Source organism: Notolabrus celidotus, chromosome 1, assembly GCF_009762535.1.
Source record: "Notolabrus celidotus isolate fNotCel1 chromosome 1, fNotCel1.pri, whole genome shotgun sequence".
Lineage (NCBI taxonomy): Eukaryota > Metazoa > Chordata > Actinopteri > Labriformes > Labridae > Notolabrus > Notolabrus celidotus.
In genome coordinates, this window is record NC_048272.1 from 6021405 (window position 1) to 6042243 (window position 20839).

General features: G+C 38.9%; 1 protein-coding gene across 1 annotated transcript in view; it reads right to left on the minus strand.

Annotated features, from left to right (window-relative positions):
• Positions 1–214: 214 nt before the first annotated feature.
• Positions 215–20839, minus strand: part of LOC117815219 (guanine nucleotide-binding protein G(i) subunit alpha-2-like) — a 70630-nt gene continuing 50005 nt past the window's right edge. The window contains exons 2-9 of the mRNA XM_034686811.1: positions 18446–18488; positions 11903–12044; positions 8399–8559; positions 5081–5209; positions 2454–2583; positions 2164–2317; positions 1510–1726; positions 215–1414 (exon numbers count right to left, since the gene is read on the minus strand). Coding sequence (XP_034542702.1) covers positions 1536–1726; positions 2164–2317; positions 2454–2583; positions 5081–5209; positions 8399–8559; positions 11903–12044; positions 18446–18488 — 950 coding nt within the window. The 3' untranslated portion in view covers positions 215–1414; positions 1510–1535. The remainder of the gene's footprint in view (positions 1415–1509; positions 1727–2163; positions 2318–2453; positions 2584–5080; positions 5210–8398; positions 8560–11902; positions 12045–18445; positions 18489–20839) is intronic.

The window sequence follows — 20839 nt, forward strand, 5'->3', positions numbered from 1 at the left end:
GGAAATATACTAACTAATGGTTAACTAGTTCATGTAGTGACATTACCTAGCAGTTTGTTATTCATTCATTCATCATTTGTTCACCAATTAGCTATGCAAAATGTTTTGTACTTTTCTTGCTGATTGTCATGGAGTCTCCATGTTTCTCTGTTGAAGATGTGATACCTGATATTTTCTGGTCCTGAAAAAAAAAACACTCAGTCTCAAGCCTCAATGAATGAAACACTCACATTTTATGATGCAATGCTGTTATAGTTATTCTAACGGCCTTAAGCTTTGATGAAACATTGTTTTAATCATTTGACAATAATGATCGTTCAAAATCCATTTAGGCTGATGTCCTCTTATTTACAGTATATTCTAACCTATCACACTGTGGACTAACAGATCAGAAGCTGTGAGCTCTCTTCAGCAAGACAAACACCAAATACTGTTTCACTGAAAACATGAAAGTGACAAAGAGGAGAGGAAAAACAATGTGCAAGATTCATGTGATCTCTACTTTTATTTAAATTAAATCATAAAGGACTTTTAAAGCATTTTAATATTTACCAAAAACACTAACCTTTTTCTGAATTAGATTTTTCGTCTCTCATTAATCATAACTATATATTCATAGGTGCTAGGCAGAAAAAATGGAAGAAATATATCGGCGCACAGTAGGTCAAACAGTACTGAAAAAGCATATCTAGGAATTGGTTGTAAACAAAAGTCAAGGCACAACATACTGCAACAGACATGGAAATGGTACTATAAAAGTGACAGGATGTTAGGTAACACATACTTTAAATATCAGTTAGAATTTTGCCATAATTTCCCCTCTGCAAGTGAAGCTTTTTTTTTCTCTTTTTAACCTTTTAATATTTTTATTTTCATTTTGAAGGAATGTTAGATAATTTGTGTGGATTATAGAGCTAATATTTGCAATGATGAGACATGCAGAACAATATACGGTTTGGCTATGAATGATGAACTTATGTAAACATTATTTTAAAAAAGCACTTTCCTTTAATGGATCATATTTTGTAGTCCATGCCTGTGCTCCAGCTCTTAAAAAATAACCTTCATGTGATTAAAAGTTTAATTGTCTGCACTTCAGAATTTCTAAAAGTAAAATGAATGCATTTATATAAAAAAGTTTTCCTTTGCCTCCACTAGTTATTGAAAATAAAGGAAAAAAAAAAAAGAAAAATACAATAATAAATGTTGATTTTGTGGTCATAGCCCAAAGAGTTAACAATACGAGTGACTAGATCAGCAATCGTTGAAATTCCACAAGGCTCGTCAGGTTTTCAGTCTCTTAGGTGTCTTTATAAAAAGCAGATCAAAGCAGATATGGTGGTTGGCCAGTGCAGTCATTCATGATGTGTGAAAATCCTCCTCTCTTTGTGGTCACCAGAGCTGTTCAAGTAATCTAAAAGAAAAAAAAAAAAGACAAACCCACCTTTTAAAGAGGCTTTGTTTTTTTTCTAAAATGTCAGCTGAATCACTTTCTGAGTCTGAACTCACCTTGACTCTTTCTCAAAACGGATTCTTTAGAAGAGGCCGCAGTCCTTCAGGTTGTTTTTGATGATTACATCAGTGACGGCATCGAACACAAACTGCACGTTCTTGGTGTCGGTGGCGCAGGTGAAGTGTGGGTAGATCTCCTTGGTCTCCTTCTTCTTGTTCAGGTCCTCGAATTTGGTCCGGATGTAATCTTGAGCCTCCTCGTACTTGTTGGGGCCTGAGAGGGGGAAGAGTGAGTGAGCATGATGACTGTGCTGAGGAGAACAGACAGGTTACTTGATACCGAATCACTGTAAACCGGTCTCAACAGTTCCTTAAAATGAGCTGTCATGTTCTCCATGTGCCTCTATTGTGCATTTGATACTTTTGAGTCACTAAGATAAGGATCTGTTTTCTGTAGAACTTACTGGCAATGCTTAAACAAAGACTGTATTAAATATGGACAGTTACTCAAAACAGGTGGTGCATAAGAGCACAACGTGGAGCTGGATTTTGCAACAGAAATATGGTATCAGATTAAGTATACCAAATATTTTTCTTGTTCTAAAAAATAGGTTTCAAGGTTTGGTTTGAGTTGGACCTTTGGCTTTATATCAATCAAGTGGTTCAAATGTCACAGAGAAACCATAAACCAAAGAGATGTTGGAACTGTACCGGTGTACTCTGGGAAGCAGATGGTCAGAGGGCTGTGGCTGATCTTCTCCTCGAACAGGTCCTTCTTGTTAAGGAAGAGGATGATGGATGTCTCCGTGAACCACTTGTTGTTGCAGATGGAGTCAAACAGCTTCATGCTCTCATGCATCCGGTTCTGGGCGGGGGACAAATGTGGAGATAAAGAGATTATTAGAGAGCACAACTAGGGCGCATAAAGGAAATGAGTTCCTGACACCCTCCCGACCTCCCTCCTCATTAAAATCATGCTGGGGAATGTAAGCTCAACACACCATCTCCTCATCCTCGGCCAGCACCAGGTCGTAAGCACTCATGGCCACACAGAAGATGATGGCTGTGACTCCCTCGAAGCAGTGGATCCATTTCTTCCTCTCAGAGCGCTGGCCACCAACATCAAACATCCTGCACAGAGACACACACAGGGTTAATGTGCTGTTTTATAAGAGAGCGGCGGGACTGATCGCAGGAGAAACATCATTTTATCACGCTGACAGACGAGCAGAGCAAGATTCAAGGTCTCCCTCTGGAGACGCGTCTCTCTCTTCACTGTATACATGCCTGTCTCGTCCTCTCTCTTCAGGGCAGGGTGTTTTGCAGCACAGGCCTTGTCATTTTCCTGGCATTTGATGGCATTTTAGAGCAGTGTAGTTGCTGTGGTAACAGGATGGCCTTAAGACGGGGTGAGGGTTTGTCTGCTCCAGTAAAATCCTGCTCTCTCTCCATACAACATGAATTAAACTGTCCACTGCTATACCAGATATTTGATTTCTTTTAATGGACAGAGCTAAGACAACAGTGCAATTTGTTTAAAGCAGGATTACAGTAAACTCCATCATATTTGTATTTACAACCTAACCCCTCTGGTCTTTAAGTGCAAACAGAAGTCAGGAAACTTCAGCAGGTACAACACAAAAAGAGATTGGACGTGTTTGACGGTTGCATGTTTGATCCTAACTGTCTTAACCCTCCTGTTATGTTCGTTTCTCTGGAACAGCAATACTGTTACTGGGTCAATTTGACCCGGGGCATATTCAATCATCCAAAACTGTCAGAACCCCAAAAAATCCCAATAAACATTTATTTTTAACTCCATTACTAACCATTTAAATCAAGATTTAGTCCATTGGTTTTCTTTAATTCTCACAGATCATGGTTCAATGAGGATAACTCGCTTGTTTTTAATTTAAATTAATGTTAAAACTTTTTTTAATGTACATTAGAAAGCCCTAAATATAAATACAATAGTTTTACATGACATAGATTTTTGTTTATTTTATTTTAAATTATTATTATTATTTTTTTTATATGAAGTGATGTTGATAAATTAACACGACACCTCTTCTGTAACATGCTGCCCAGATTTTATGCTGCATTTTGCTGGTTTGGAAGTCATTACCTAAAATAGACTTTTAAAAGGGTCAGTTTGACCCACAACAAAACAGGAGGGTTAATCATAAAGACAAAGGATAGATAGATGCTTGAGAGAGGACGCCGGTCTGGACTGCAGCTTCAGGTAGAGTGTAACCATTGCAACATCTCAGAGTGACACACTTTTTCCCAAAAAACTTTATTCCTCCTGCTAAGCACTTTTCACTTTGTAGATTTTGGCTCATTAAAGCAGAACTGTGAGTCTGTGGATGCGTCCAGCTTTAGGCTGAGTAAGCAAAGCTCATTATAACAGTGACACACTTTACAGTGTTTACCTCATTCTCCAGCACTGCTTACAGAAGCTAAATATATCACAGCAGACTAGCACCGAGGAGCTGCTCAAGGTAAACATGTGCTCGTTGGATCTGGTTTACGTCCCCCCCAAAAGAAATTAGATAAATCAAGACTTTAGATGTGAAACCTGAATGTAACACAAGGACACAAAGCAGGCACCTTTCTTCATTTTCCTGGCTGTGACAAAGCAGCTTTGTCATTTTTTTTTCTATTAGTTATATTTTACAGGGAAATCCCTTTGTTGTTTGGAAAATGTAAGAAGTGACTAATGACTCCGTCACATATAAAGAATTATGTGTTTGTAGTCGCCCCTGAACCCACGCAAAAACTCAGACATCCCTATCTCAAAGAGGAAAAACACCATTATCAGAGTTCACAAACATAAAGAGAGAACATTACCATAAACACGAGGCAAATTCTGAGAAGCAGGGCTGAAAAAAGAAAAAACTAATGGGTAATAATACGTTTGATTTCCCCTGCCACATTGTTTCAATATCAGAATGAGCAATAACCACTCGGCTAATACAATCCCAAACACGTACCCTTTGTTTGTGTGGGATAACAAAAACCTTTGATTGTGTTTCCACTTTGGTGACTGGATGACACTTTACAGTAGGTTTTCCCCTCTTGGTGAAATGATTCTTCACTGTAAGAGATTTGTTTTTCTTGTATGTGTTGTTTTGCTTCATCTGAACAAATCCACAAAGCTGAAAAACAAATGTTTTCCTTTCTGTGAACATTTCTGACCCTCCGAAAAGAGGAAACAGTGTGTGCTGCCAAACTCACATTACACCTTTGGTACAAGACAGAATGTGTGACTCAAAACCAAACACAGATGAATTTTCTTCAGATAACAAAATCTTCAAATGACTGTTGTGTTTTCAAGAGACAGCATGCACCAAATTGTATTGCTTTGATGCCCTGAAAAAGTTGGACACAGGTCCTTCTTTTTAATGCGTCTTGGATGTTGGCTCGTAGGTGGTGCTTATTGCCGTAAAGGTGGTCTGCCTCTGCTGTTAAACACACCACTTAAATGACTCAAGGGTCGCTTGAATAGGCTTTTGCAGGTGAAAAGAAGACATGAGCTGCACAATTTAACAAAGTATGCTGTAATTGTAAATGTCATGTAATGTGGAAAAACAACAACGCTAAAATGTAGGTGGTGTAAGGGTCTTACTTGAAGTGCAGGTCCTTGAAGGTGAAATGAGTTTCAACAATGCCGGTGGTCTTCACTCGGGTCCGCAGCACATCTTGCTGTGTGGGGATGTAATCTGGCTTGGCTATCCTCTCCAGGTCATTCAGGTAGCTGGTGGAGACAGACAAAAACGTTATAGAACTAAAAATCCCTGTACTTAAACTGCACAGAGAGATAGCTGTTATCCAAAAATAAAGTGTAAGGGCTCATCTGTTTCCTTCCACAGACACAGGAGAAACAGATGCACCTCAAGCTGGCCTTGTGATCTTTTCATGGTTAAGTTAATTAATACTCAAAGCTTCTTTTTCTTCTTCTTCTTCTTCTTCTTCTTCTTCTCTTTCCAGCAAAACAGGTGACACATATTAGAATATATTTAGAAATGTACTGTCTTCTGATTAGATCTTTTAGTTGATTTCTGTCAATATTTACCAATTTATGCTTAAATGGTCAGTGATGTAAAAGGCACACTAAGATGACAGTCTTTCCAATCCACATGACTAGACACAAAAACAGAGACTATTTTAACCATATGTTTGTAGATTATACATTTCTTAGTCTCTATAGTAAGTATGTATTTTATCTTTTCAGAAGGAACTCTGTGAAAATCCATTTTTCACGCTGATAACAGCGCTAAATACTAGACCACAATTAACTCTCACAAGTACAATACTCCAATGTGAGACACACCACAGGCTTAAGGCTTGTCTGCTAATCTTTCATCACAATATTCAGCTGCATAAAAAAGGAGCATGTTGTATAACAAAGTGGCGGTAATCCCAGGCAAACCACAGCCTGGGTGTAGATATTCGAGCCTCTGCACCACTACTGTTTGCCACGTGTCTGACAGTTTAATCATAATCCTGCTCTCCACAGAGGTTTGAGCCTGCTTTTGTAGTCCACACATCAGATAGTGTGACACTGTTGTTTGGGCCGGTGGGTTTTATAAGCCTTGAAGATTAATTGAATTTGTTGGGCTTACGCTCTGTTATGAAAAGGTGCTCCACTGTAGTACAACAGAGAATTATCAACAGTGAAATAATGGTCATTTTACAAGGTTTGACATGAGATTTTAAGCCCTCCTCATATTGTTTATTTTCGTGGCTAACGAACATGACTATCTGAGGACCAGTTTGGCCCTATAATAAACATTTACAGCCCGAAGCCAGCAAATATCTCTGCACCCCGAACAATTGCAGCACAATAATGGAAGCTAGATCCATTAATTGGAAAAGTTCAAGTATCTTGGTGTAGTTTTTGACTCCAATCTCAACTTTAAGGAGCACATTAAAAAAATCTCAAATATCATAAAGCTCAACCTCTCAAATCTCCGTCATATAAGACCTTTTCTCACTTCAAGATTAGCAAAAGCCTAAATGCACGCAATGATATTTTCTCATATCACCTATTATTTTACAACTCGGTCAAAGACAACAGCCAGCACTTTTCAACCCATCAAGTCTCTCTTTAAGAAGACCATCAAAATTTTAGACAGGACACCTCTCAACTTTAATTATTGCTATATAGTCAGGAAGTGTAATATTTTAAACATTGAACATTTTCAAACCTACACTGACATCTGTCTGTTTTTTAAAGTTTTAAATGGGCTTGACCCTCCATCATTGCTCAAATTTATATAAAAGAAACACAATATGATAAATACTAGAGCACAAACTAGAGGGGACTGTGATGTACCGAGATGTAAAACTAAATTCAGCCAAATGGTAGTGTTTGTCAGAGGCACACGGTCCTGGAACAAACTAACAGCTCACATTTGGGAGCTTGAGAACTACTGTACCTTTAAAAAAAAATCAGTTAAACGTTGGTTAAAAACAAACCAGTCATGTTCTCATGAATAATCTGTTTCTCACTTGATGCCTGTTCCTGAGGGCTTTGGCCTCACCTTCCATCCTGTTTTTATAATGTCACTAACGTTTTGAATGTAAAATGTGTTTGTAAGTCACTCAGTGTAGTGTCCTGTTAACTGTTTTGTGACATCCTGTCATTTTAAAACTTGTTGTTTTAATGTTTTATGTGAGTACCTGCCTTAGGACTACGGATGAAATGTAGCTATTGTGCTAACTCCGGCATATTTATATTGAGGCATACTGTTGAAATGTTGATTAATGTACATTGTCCTAATCAAATAAACTCAAATTAAATCAAATTAAATCAAATTAATTTCAGAGTGTTGAACATGTCCCTTTCTATCAAACCTGTGAGAGAGAAGAGGGAGATCTCTGTTAATTTGTGCCAAGCCATCATTCTTGCTCTGTTTCCATCTTTCCTTCCTCTCTTTCTGGCTCTCAGCAGGTGCTCAGACATGGATTATGGTCTACTGCCAGACTCATTTAGTCTCCTCATAGCTACTGACTATCCCCGCACTTTACAAAAGCCGTGGTGAAACATTGTCCACACTAAAGTTGTTTTCAGCATGCTACTTGGTCTCTTCAGTTTTAACAGGAGTACTGAGGCAGAGGTGGAAAATCGTGCATCTACTGGCCAACACATATGGAGTAAAATATAACTCCCTTTAAGTAGTTAAATAGTACCTCGACTGTGGCGCAATCATTGTTGATACCATGAACACTCCCCTGAGAGCTCACAGCACATTCTGCAGGTGTCAGAGCGTTATCAAAGGACATGTTTATGAAACACAAATCCACTAGTTACATTCCAGCTGCAGCATGAGGCAGCTGAATGTGAGGTGCTCTGTTTTCTCTGGACGCCCATTTCAGCTGTGCAACCCCTCCCCCCCCCTAAGGGTTGGAGTGATAACCACCTCTCACCTCCAACTAGCAGCCTCCCACAATTACCTCATGCTCTCCTTGTTATTACACTGGAACATTATGACAATGAGGCCTACAAATGATGCACTCAGACATGAGGGTAATTGAGGTAATTAAGACTTGCGGAAAGAGGCTGAGGTTGCTGTGTTGTTGCTGATTGGCAAAGCAGCTGGTCTCGGAAGGGAAAGCAACTGGTTAAACAAAGCAGTACCGTCTTTACTATTAATGACTGTGGCTGCTCTTTATTTTAACTGCAAGAGCAAAGGAGAGCATGGTGTTAGTGTCATTAGTATTAAAAGGTAGAGAAAAGGACCGTAAAATGCCACAGGGATATTTATACTGCATGGCCAACCTGATTCTAATTCTGGAATATTCTTGCTATTTATTTCCAGTGTTGCCCACCTAGTGAAAGTCTGGTCATGGAGGTTTTCTGTTCATCTATTAGGCATTTCTTTTGTAGCAGAGTGACTCACAGAATAACCTCTGTATCATTTGATGTTACTGAGGCACTCACTAAGCAGCAGAGTCATTCAGCTGGTACTCTCGAGCCCTCGTGAAGCAGCTCTGGACTCCACCGTCAGCCCACAGTCGCTGGATGACGTTGGACAGATCTTCTGGCAGGATGCCTTGCTCCTCTGCTGCTGCAGACAAGGCAAACAGTTGGCGGGCATCATCCTGAAGAGAGTAAGAGAAACACATTCACACATATTAGATGAAGCAGATCTTGTTGAAGGAGATATTGCGGTGCATTCATTTACCCTCAATGTCGCACATTTACCCTTGTTGTAGTCACAACACAAACAAAAGTAGAACCCTGCTGCATTTATATCACACATCACACAGCTTGTGTTTTCTAAATCAGAAAACCTAATCTGCATTATTCAGAGTAATGGGAGATCAGAGCTACACTCAAAAAAAGCAACATGGGTGTCTGTTTTATCAACATAAGTATCACATTTAGCTTCTATTATATTAATTCATGTTTAGTGGTTAAACATTTTGAAATCATGTAGTTTTAAAATGAAATGCAAAATCCTTGAAACTACAAGATTGCTTTATGTCAACACAACCTAATGGGTTTAGGTAGGAAACCCATCTGCAATACCTCTCCAGAGCAGAAGGTGGCAGTAACCTGCGACAGGCCCTATTCATCAGCCAAGGTAGCGTGCTTCTAGCAAAGAAATGCCATTATGGGGGTTGGGAGAGATCGCCTTTGACTGACTGCAATTGGGGCACTGGTGGCCTAGCGGTCTAAGCACCCCACGTATCAAGGCTATAGTCCTCATCGCAGAGGTCGCAGGTTTGACTACCGGCCAGTCGACCATTTGTCTTCCCCCACTCTCTACTCTTCCTGTCTCTCTTCACCTGTCAATAAAGGCGAAAAAAGCCAAAATATATAACTTAAAAATAGTAATAATAATAATAATCTAGTTATTGTGAAGTTATTGTGACCCTTAGTAAATATGTTGAAACAACCTTTACAAATTAAGTTGGACCCAAACATTGCAAATAAGTAATGGTAACATCAATACTTTATGTTCACTCAACATATTTACAATTAGTTGGTTCAACAAAATTCTGTACATGCACAGGAAAACATTAGGTTAACAATAGAAAGAAAAACAGTTTTCTTTTAAAGGATTGATTTTTTGAAATTCATGCAGCTCAGTGCACTCAATACACATTTGAAATACTTTGGAACTAACAGCAAATAAACATGATTTCTCCCTCGATGACATTGCATGAGGCGTGACAGAAACAGAGGAAGAAAGTAAACATTGCTGAATAGTATTCATCTCTAATTGGCTCAGGTTCAGTAGCCTAGAAATAAAACACACTAACACTGACAGTACAATACTGTTAACGCTATTATTAGCAGCATTTAATTCCCTTCACTTACTGAATCACCCTTCTGCTGCTCAGTGTCAGTTTGAAGCTGAAAACCACTGTCACTTGATACATCTCTAAACCCTGAATATTCTTGTAATGAGACTATTTCTTAACCACAAGAACTGTCCTGAAAATAACTGCACAAACAGTCAACTATTACATTTAATTTTAAATGTGTTAAATCATTAAAGCTGCAACAGTTTGCCCTGAAGCACACAGCTGACTGATATCGGTTGATGTCTCTATAAAGGGCATCATCCACTGCTTACGTCACCTCCATCGCCTTCATGTTTGACACTGGACAAGGTCTAACATAAACTTTTGATGTTAGCTATTGAAAGCACACTTTCATGTATTAGTTACCCATTATCTGACCCTCCGGTCCAGAAGCCATCTACTGTGTACTACTGGGTAGTTATTCAAATCATGTATCCTCTTAAATGCAAACCAGAAGAACAGCACACACGCTACCAGAGCACACCTTGACGAATCAAAATAATTGGCTGTACAGTTAACCTGAAGTGCAGTGGTTACAATTAGGTTGTTTGTCTGGAGTTTCAAACGTCAGTCTCTTGAACAAACAGAGGCCTGACACACAGGATGAACAAATCCAAAATAAAGACACCAAACCTTTAAGTAAAGTAAGTAAACAGGTTTGGTTTAGGCACATGTACAACCAAAATGTTGAATGAGACAGTCGATAAAAAATAGAAAAGTAAAAAAAGGTGGTTACTAATTTCCAAGCAGTTACATGGTATCCTCAGAGATATTCATTGGAACAACAAATTCTTACTTTAGTGATATTTTGCAGCAACTCCTGTCACGCAGCTTGTTCCTCAAACAAAAGAGATCAGACAAACCAGTTCAGCCACACACTAATTTTAGAATATTGTTGGATTGTTGGCTGTGAAACAAAAATTGTGTTTTAATTGAATTCTGTGACGTGTCTCCAGATAGGCTGCATGCAGTGTGTGTAGGAAGGTGCAACTCAAATAAACAAACCCATGAAATGTTGTCACGCAGAGCTGGCTGTCTTGGCAGAGAAATCCCTACATATACCCAGCTGTCAACATGATCTTTCCACATGAAACTTTATTTATACAACAACTCTGAAGTGAGAGAGTGAAAGTAAAGAGTGAAGTAAAGAAAAGCTGGATGTTAGTTATATATATATATGTATAAACTGTACATTTATGTGTAATAAAAAAAAGCTGTGAGAGAGACTAACAGGGATGCATAAAAATGTGATCGCTTGCATTGCTGAATAGAAGCTTTAGTAACTCTTCCAAGCACAGAGACCTTGTCCACTATACATGACACACTGCTGCTGAACAGGCTGATGGAATATGCTACGTTCAATTGAATTGTTGGACTGTATAAAAGGCCCAGAGTTGCCTCTATTACTCTGCGTTTTCTCAATTCAAACAGCAGTCTTTCATATTTCCTTTGATGTAGAAGCTGACAGATTGATTCATCCTCTATAACTAAAGATACTGACAAATTTTCTTTCAAATGATCTGTGAAAATAGAACAGATGAATCACATTTGTGAGATTCTCCACAGATAAAAAAAAAGGGGAATATGATTTTCTCCTTTCATGAGTAATGCCTGAATTTTATTTCTGTGATCTTATCGTCCCCTTGGGCGGTCCATGCTCATTGAAAGGCAGTCCTTTACCTTTTCCTTTTACAGTATCAACAAATACACACATACAGACACGCACGTATGCACACAAGAAGGCAGGGAGAGAAAACACACTGCACTACAGGAGGCCATCGCAAGCATCTGCTACCCAGAGTTGATTTTCAAGTAGAAACTGTCACACTGCACTCCAGAGAAATTCTTGAGCTGCAATTTCTCAAATCCTTAAGGCTAGATATGGTGGCTTGGAAGGAGGTAGAGTGGAGGCTTTGGGGGTGATGAGTGGAGATGGCATTACTGACCTGAGTGCAGCAATATTGCACTTGACTTTAAAGGATACCACATGGTTCTATTATCACCTTCAGCAGCTTCCTTTTACGATCAACAGGTTTTAAAAAAGCAAGAGTGATAATTTGGCACTGAATAGCCATGCCTGTCATATTTATGTGCTTGCTGCTGCAGATAATGACGATGAGATGACACATACCGCTCGAGTAGCGTCCTCATAGTCGATCTTCAGGTTGGCCATGGCTTTGATGATGGCCATGATGGACTGGATGGTGTTGCTGTAGACGACTGCTCTGTACTGCTTGCACTCATCTTCTGAATATCCGTCCTCGTGGATAATCCTGGAAACAGAGAGCGCAGGGAAGAAGGGGGAGAGCAGGTAGACAAACCAAGGATGTTAAGCTCAAATCACTACTTCACAATGAAAACAAACTATAATACTGAAGTAACAACTGACGACAGGCAGTCTTTACTACGGGCTGAGAATATGCTTTCTCCACCTTGCACTTGGTTGAAAATGAATCATGATATTTATTTATTGGTAATCCTCTCCTTAAAGAGGCTAAAGTTGACCTTAATTCAAAGATAATGCTGTAAACCAAAGTGTGGGATGGGACCCCCTCAGGGGTTGCGAGACACAAATGGAGGGTCTTCCAGAATGTTTTTTTTTTTTTTGTTATCTAAAAATAGTACTTTTTACCATTTATAGTAAAAAATATTGACAAAAGTAGTAGCTAAACTTTTTATAAAACCCTGAAAATAAAAATTTAATGAGTTTTCTGCCTTTCTTTTTGCCAGATGACTCCTAAGTTAAGTGCTAATGATCAGTTAATTATCAAAAGCATCAGTAGCAGCAGGTTAATTCATAACAGCACAGGAAAAACACACAGACACATGCTCATATAGGTAGGCTAATTTTCTGCAGACCAGCTAAATGAAGCCACATCAACCCTCCTGTTATGTTGCGGGTCAAATTGACCCATTTTAAAGTTCCAAAATCTGAAAAAATGTTCAAAGTTTTTTTTCGCTATTAGTTTAAATAACATATAAAATGCAAATTCCTTGCCCAAGGGCACTTTGCCATTTGACTGCAGGATCTGTGATCGAAGAGAGATAAGCTGCCCTTAGAACAGTGAGGGACAAGTGGGTAGAGCAACTTCCACTACTCTATAACCCAGGCCCTAATGTCAGTGGATGAGAGGTTAGTGGCATTCAGAGGTTCCTTCCATTTTAGGAAATATATGCCCTCCAAGCCAGCTAAATACAGCATACAAATTTGGGCTGCATGTGACACAGGAGTTGTCTCATGACAATTTATCATCATCACTTCATCAAAAGAAAAAAATAAATTAAATTTAAAATAAAATAAACAAAAATCTATGTCATAAAAACTATTGTACTTATATTTAGGTCTTTCCAATGAACATTAAAACAAGTTTTAACATTCATTTTAATGAAAAACGAGTGAGTTATCCTCATTGAACAATGATCTGTGAGAATTAAAGAACACTATTGCACCAAATATTGATTTAAATGTTTAGTAATTGAGTTAATAATGAGATTAAACATTTTTTTATTGGGATTTTTTTGGGGTTCTGACACTTTTGGATCATTAAATATGCCCTGGGTCAAGTTGACAGAGGAACATTATTGTTGTCCCTAAGAAACAAACATAACAGGAGGGTAAAATCACTTTGAGGGACAGTGGGGGTAGCGAGTCTTTGGCACCTATATTTTGGGGGTTGCAGGCTGAAAAGTTTGGGAACCCCTGCTGTGAACTATAGTGCTTTGTTTAATAAAGACGCAAATACAGCATTATCTGTCAGTATTGTCCTAATACCAGAATCTGACTGGTAAAAATTGAACAATAATGATCCCCTTTTTTTTAGATGATAGCTTATTATCATTTTCAAGGTCTCTGTCAAGATAACTAAGCATGATTGGGCATAATAATGATAGTTTTAAGTCTATTAAGTCCTGCTTGTATGTGATCACCGATCATATTACTGCTGCGTTCTGTTGCACGGAACAGTCAGCTGTTTTTGAATCTCTCAGCCAGTGGTCACTTGAACAAATATTTGCTTGGTTTCAGAGCTGTTACAAAGAGACAGAGAGAGAAAGACGGCCTGTGGTTTATAAAAGCACGGGGCTGCTGGGCTATAAACCAAACAGAACCATCTCCCCTGGCCTGTCACAGCACAGAGACTAGAGTCACACAGCCAGGGTGCTCATTGGATGTGTGATGTGCTGTATGGGAGATCATTAAAATGCAAGTGAGCCCACTTTGAAACACTGCGAGTCACAGCCAGGAGGACTGAAAGCACACAGTGTTTCCCCATCAGTCAAACAATGCTTCTGCTAATTTCTTAAAGATCAGTTTTGATAGACTTAATTGTGAAACATAGGGGTACATTTACAGAGACAGCACTATTTCAACAGCTATTTATAGTTATTATAATTACAGTTATTATCAGTAGTTATTTTCACATTATGCTAGCACAAAGTGTTACCTAGCTATTTGCTTATTTTAAACAAAAAACAGGAAATCATGTTGTACATCAGGGGTTCAGAATGTGTGGGTCGGGACCCCCTGGTGGGTCGCGAGACACAAATGGGGGGTCTTGAGATGTCTTCAAGAATGTAAGTTATCTAAAAATAGTAAATTTTACATTTTTACATTAAAAATATCGACAAAAATAGTAGCTAACGTTGAAATAAAACCTTGAAAATAGAAAATGTAATGAGTTTTCTGCCTTTCTTTGTTGCCAGATGACTCCTAAGTTTAGGGTTAGTGAACAGTGAATTATCAAAAGCATCAGTAGCAGTAGGTTAATTCATAACAGCACAGGAAACACAGACACATTCTCATATAGGTAGGCTAATTTTCTGCAGACCAGCTAAATGAAGCCACATTAAATCACTTTGAGGGACAGTGGAGGTCGGGAGTCTTTGGCACCTGTATTTCTGGGGTTGTGGGCTGAAAAGATTGGGAACCCCTGTTGTACACAATACGGAATAAAAAAGTAGATCCACCTGTGTGAAAGTTTGTCTTGTTGAGTCTTGTTTACCACATAACTGAGGGATCACACTTATTTAAACACAGCAGGAAGCAGTCACAGAGCTCATGAGTCCTAAAGGCAAAATTCTCTAACATTAATTTTGAGGATGGAAAATAAAGTCTTTAATCTGCATCTGAGCCATGATCTTTATCAAAATACTGCAGCATGAAGAGCTCTTGATAACAGCTAAATACCGAGAACGGCTGCACAACCCTTGAAGGGAGAAATAACCGAAACAAATCATTTACTTTTAGGGCAAACTTGGCATCAGATCTTACTTCATTTTATCAAGTACTGGAGAGACATATTTAAAAGTGCGTCATGGCATTGAATTATTTAATTTGTTTGGAAATACTGCATGTTTTGTGTTCGAATGGTGGACATTTTGGACTGGATTAAACCAAAGTCCTATAATTTATTTGATTATATTCAGTTAATGATACATCAATGAAAAGCAGAGCGGGAGGGGGTTCTCAAAAATTCCAATACTACATTATTTAATACCTCATCATTAGTGCAGCAGTTTGAAAAATATTTCCCAGCATAAAAATGCCTTTGTCTGACTTATTAATAAAGAAGTTCCATACATAGTACAGCAAATAACAAGAGTTTTCAGAGCAACATAGCACAATAAAATCTGAGTCTAGTCTGGGAATGAGGGCTTTCAAATGAGTTATGTTTGTTCTCTATTTTTAGGTAGACGAAAGAATTCCCTCCCACTCCTATGAGGGAGGAGAGAAGACAGTGGTGTTGTGCTCTTTAACTCCAGTCTCAGTTAAAAGGGCTCAAGAATACGTGATAAATCCATGAAATAAAGATAAAGACACCTAATATGGTGGCTTTCGCCTCTTTTTTTGAGTCTGGATGAATGGATGTTCACACACCATGTGGAGGACTGAATGTGTGCCTTTCTTAATGTCATATCAAAAAGGAAATGCAGGTGAAGACGTTCACTGAAGTTCACATTTGTGTGATTCAAGTGAGCAAATCTGAGAAATGAGTCATAATGCATCTGTCTGTGCAGCAACATGTAACAGCACAGTCTGCAGGATGCGTAAGGATGGTTTTAGAGAAGTTGGTCAGAACAATCATGGAACTAGCAGTTCCATTTTCATGTATGCCTGAACATATAGCATCAAGAGCCGGGCAAATACAAGAAGAACAGTGCAGTTCTACTCTTCCTTTTTTTACAGTTCTAAAAGAAAGTGTGAGCTTTTACATGCTAAGCCTTTTCTTCTATTGGAAATTAGTTCATGTTATTGATTTCAGATTTCAGAAGCGCTTTATTTTCACATGGCAAGACTACAACAGTTTCCTTAACAAGAGTTTGTTCTTAAAAACATACTCTTAGTGCTGATTGTTCCTGCTTCTAGCTGTGGTGTTGGACTGATTAATAGAGAAACATTTGAATGGTAAAACAAAAGAGAACTCAGCTAACGCATGCCTTTAACCTACACAGAATCCAGTGTTTGTGATTCAATCCATGTGAATATTGAAATGACAGTATTTCAAGAATATCTATCGTGATTCTCAAGTTTTTTTAATGTAGAGCTAAAAACTTGGTGGACTGATTCGAGCAGGTGCAGAGACGCAGGGTAGAAATAAAGGTGGGGTTCTTTTCAAGGTGAACTCTGGATTACACAACCCATTTTCAGCAGTTTTAGGATGTACCTGTTTAACAGCTGTCACAAGAAGACATCTGTATTTTGCTCAGTGACCTGAGTCCCATATCAAAGTGATCAATCATTAAGTAATTATTTCCCTCCTCTATACAGCAAGTGATAAATGTTTATTGTGTATTACATGTTATTGGCCTATATTAAGCCTGATGGCTCTGATCCAAGCAGTGTTAAGTGTCCCAGGGCCAACTCTGAATCTAAAGGCATTTTTCGACTGCAGGAACTTTACCCCGGAAATAGGGACTTTACTCCTGAACTATGTGCGTTTCAACCGGAGGAACCAGGGTCTTAATTTAGTTAAGGGGTACATAATCTCCCCCCTGAAAAGCCCCTGCTTTTAGGGTAGTACTTTTCAAAAGTCCTGGGACTTTCAGTTCAACGTTACAGTATTTGTGGAGTTCACACAGTTGTTGAAATACAGAGGGAGTTCCTGGGAATGCATACTAGTTTAGTTTTTTATTAAGATTTCAAAATATTATTTAATATACATTTTTATCTCCATACGTCACTTGCCTGATTTGCACAATCTACCCGGGACTTCAGCCCGTGGTCGAAACACAGACAACAATGGGGGGCACAGGAACCTTTTAGTCCCGGGGAAAGTAGTTCTGGGGGCTAAAAGACCCAGGAACTCTTGGTCGAAATGCACCTTAAGTGACATTATCAGCAGGATAGATGACTAGATGGAGGTGAAGGAGGAAGTACTTATATCCTTTAACTACCTGTGATAGAGGTACTAATGCCACACTGAAAACTCTAAACCCTCTGGTACAAGAGAAAGTTCTCCCTTCATTAAGTCATCAGAGTAAAGAAAGAGTTCTTCTTCTTTATAAAATAGTCCCTGTCAGCGTTTCTTTTTGATGTAATTTTATTGGGATTATATTCGTGGGGCATTGACGTTAACATGCATTATTACCCAGCTTTCTTCCCGATATTCCAGTTGTATAAGATGCTTGATTCTGATTGGTCCAAACACCCTGACAACCCCTTGACAATGGTTGGCAACTTTCACTGACATGAGCAATGCCAGAGGCAAACTAGAGCAAACATGTTTTGCTTCTGCTTGTTGACACCATAGACCGCAAGGTGAGATAAAACCATTAGTTTACTTTCGCTTCAAATCAATGTGGCTAAAAAAAACTCATTGTGGTTAAGGACATTTTCATATTGGATCCTGTCTAGCAATATTAGGCCCCCGATTTGCGTCGGGATCTTATCCAACCTGTCAGGATTCTATTTCCCATAACTACCTGCTCACCATACATTTTATCCCTTACTTAATATGTGACATTTTACTGTGGTTGGTGGTAATAGATGAGCTCCTTATGTTCAGTTGGGTGATCTAAGCCAGGGGTTCCCAAATATTTTAGTTAGAGACCCCCAAAGTAATTGTTCCACATTCTAAAGATCACCACTGTCCTGAGGTGGTTAAATGTTGCTCACAGCAGCATACAAGAACTAGTAGGCTAATCCAGAAACTGACATATTTCTTTGTAATTGAATGAAGGCTAGAAGCAGGATCATTTCCTCAGGGGTTGTGTGGCAACAAAGAAAATAAGGACATTTATGATGTTTTAATTAATACGGTTGTATTAATGATTTAGCTATATTTAAAAAAAAATATTTTCTACAAAAATTGATAAAATATGCAATTTTAGAACATTCAAAATTTTTATTGTTTTTTGGAAGGCATCTCACATCATGACACCCGCAACAGATCCCCACTTTGGGAACCACTGAGCTAAGCTACTACACTACATCATAGTCTATAAGATCAATGTACACTTGTAGCATCACCTTCCTGTGGGTGCCACTTGTCTCTACAAAGCAGCGGTTGGTCGATTTTCTAAATGGACATGCCGCTAATTCATACAGTTTTAACAGGAACATATCAATGAGCACTCAAAAGTCTGTTGAAAAACATCTGTTTCATACAAATACATAAAAATACTAATATGCATTCATTCCTGTGTAAGGAAAGCAAAACAATAAGCAGTCACTCACTTCATCTGCTTCACAATGGTGCTCTTCCCTGACTCTCCAGCACCTGTAGACAGAACAAAAACAGGCAGAGGTTAAAAATATACTCCCGTTAGCTGAGAAATGTAAACAGGCAGCCAGTGCGGCTGTCTCACATCTGGACCCTTGTCTCGCTCCCCTCCCTTCACCTCCCTGCTTTGGCTTCAGCTTTGCAACAGAACTCAGCTCTCATTTCCATCCTCCACCAGCCTCAAGTTTGCTCTCCCTCTCTACCTACAGGGACTTCATCAGGTCTGTCTGTAGTTTATATTCAGGTGGTGATACAGCTGTGACTTTATTTTCACAGTTTGGCTGCCCTCAACCTCCAAAAGAGACAAAACCACCAACCATAATATTCTTAACTTTCTATCTCAAGAGTCACATTATTATGGTTAACGTTTTAATGGAAACGTCTCACAGTGACAGGATGTGGGCTTTTCTTATCCACTGCTGTGTTTATACTAACAGCCCGAGGCGACCAGCGAGAGCTCATCTGCCACAAGGAATCCAACAACATGCGTACACACACACACACCCAGGGGTGCCTGTCAGTGCACTCTCCACTCATACTCGCCTAGGGTGAGGCTTTCTGGGATGACCCTTAAAATACACTACTACACAGCATGCACATGTACAGCAAAGCCCTCTGGGTAGGAAAAGCCCAAGATAGTTTCTACAGACAGCTGTCAGCTAACTACCCCTCTGTACAAAAAAACCCACACACTGGCTTTTAGATGAGTTAGTACGGATGTTTTTCCAAGTATCACACACAGTTTGTTAGTGTGGAAGGTGTAGCATTCATATGCTACAGTTAAACACAGCACTAAAAATGCCCAAACAAAAAAGGGTGGTATGATACAGTAGGAAAAAAATCATTGTGTCATTGTCTGAAGTCATCACCAAGCAATCTGAAATATCACGCTGTGGTGAAGCACTCCTCCATCTGCTGTACAGTCTGTGAGCCGTATTGTGAAGCAGGAGGAAAAGAGAGGAAAGAATGGCTCTCCCCTGCCTGCGACATACCTTGAGCCCAAACTGAAATCTGTAAACAGATTTCCTGCTGAGGAAAATGGGAAATGACTAATACACAGACTGATTCAGAGGAAACGTGTGCGCATGGATTCTATGTTAATCTTGTTATAATGTCAGAATGCAGATGGGATGGTTAGGCATGAATACATTTCATGTGTGACAACAACAGACCAACTTTCCATTCTGCTCTGTTCTAAGCTAGCAACATCCACAGTGGTGTATCCGAAAGAAAACTATAAGTCCTCCTGACACCCGGCAATTAATTTTTGTCCCCTGTGGAGGACATGTATTTTAGCCATCTACGTTAAGCACCATATATGCAGTCTGTAAAACACCCATTGTCCTGTGAAGAGGACATCCTGGGCCTTCTAATGATGTCTCACTTGTGGTGGTGTGGCCAACAGAGCACAGTAACTTTCTTTTCAAAATGGCTGCAAACTCAACTTTCACATTTTATGGCCCCAAAGGAGGTGAGGGATAATTTTTTTGCAGATATCATGTTTCTCTTTCAAATAATCAAATTAATTCTTCAATGTAAGAGTCTTAACCTCAATTTAGTAAGATTTCACAAATGTACAGTCATTTTAAACCTTTTCAAAACACAACTTTTTATTCAGTGTCCTTTGTAGTGGACAGCAGGACTAAATACATCTGTGTTTAACCAATTTCTGTTCTCCAGGAAGCAGAGGGCTGAGTGAGGCTGAAAGGATTTTACATGCACACACACGCACACATGCACACACACAAACTAAAAATACATGCACTCACACACACATGCCCATACATGCACACACGTGCACACACTGACACATCAAATCAGTAAAAAAAATGTGATTTAGGTGAATTTCAAGGGTTCAGTATTCATTTTAAAATGATATGTTAATGTTCTGATGTGTTCCCACTATATAAGTGTTTTAATGTTCATGAAATGAAACGAAATCTTAACAGAAATAAACAAATCCATGAAATCATATAATTACATTCCACTACAAGGGACAGATGATAAAAATTAAATTAACAACATTATTGAATTTTTTTTCTGCAATATGTTTATTTCAACCCCAATACTTTTATCATCTAGAAAAAAAATCAAAACTTTTTGTCTTCTGGGTCACAGGAGGTTAAGGACAATCTTTTAGGTTTACGGACCAATAGAGGAAACTAATAACTTTGCATTTAGCACCTCCAATCTGCCAGACTGTGTGACTTTAGAAGTCTGCTTAGTATGTCCTAACTGACCAGGGGCGACCTTATGGGCCCCTCTCTCTCAAACACACATACACACACACACACACACACACACACACACACACACACACACATAGTACACGCACACTCACACAAAAA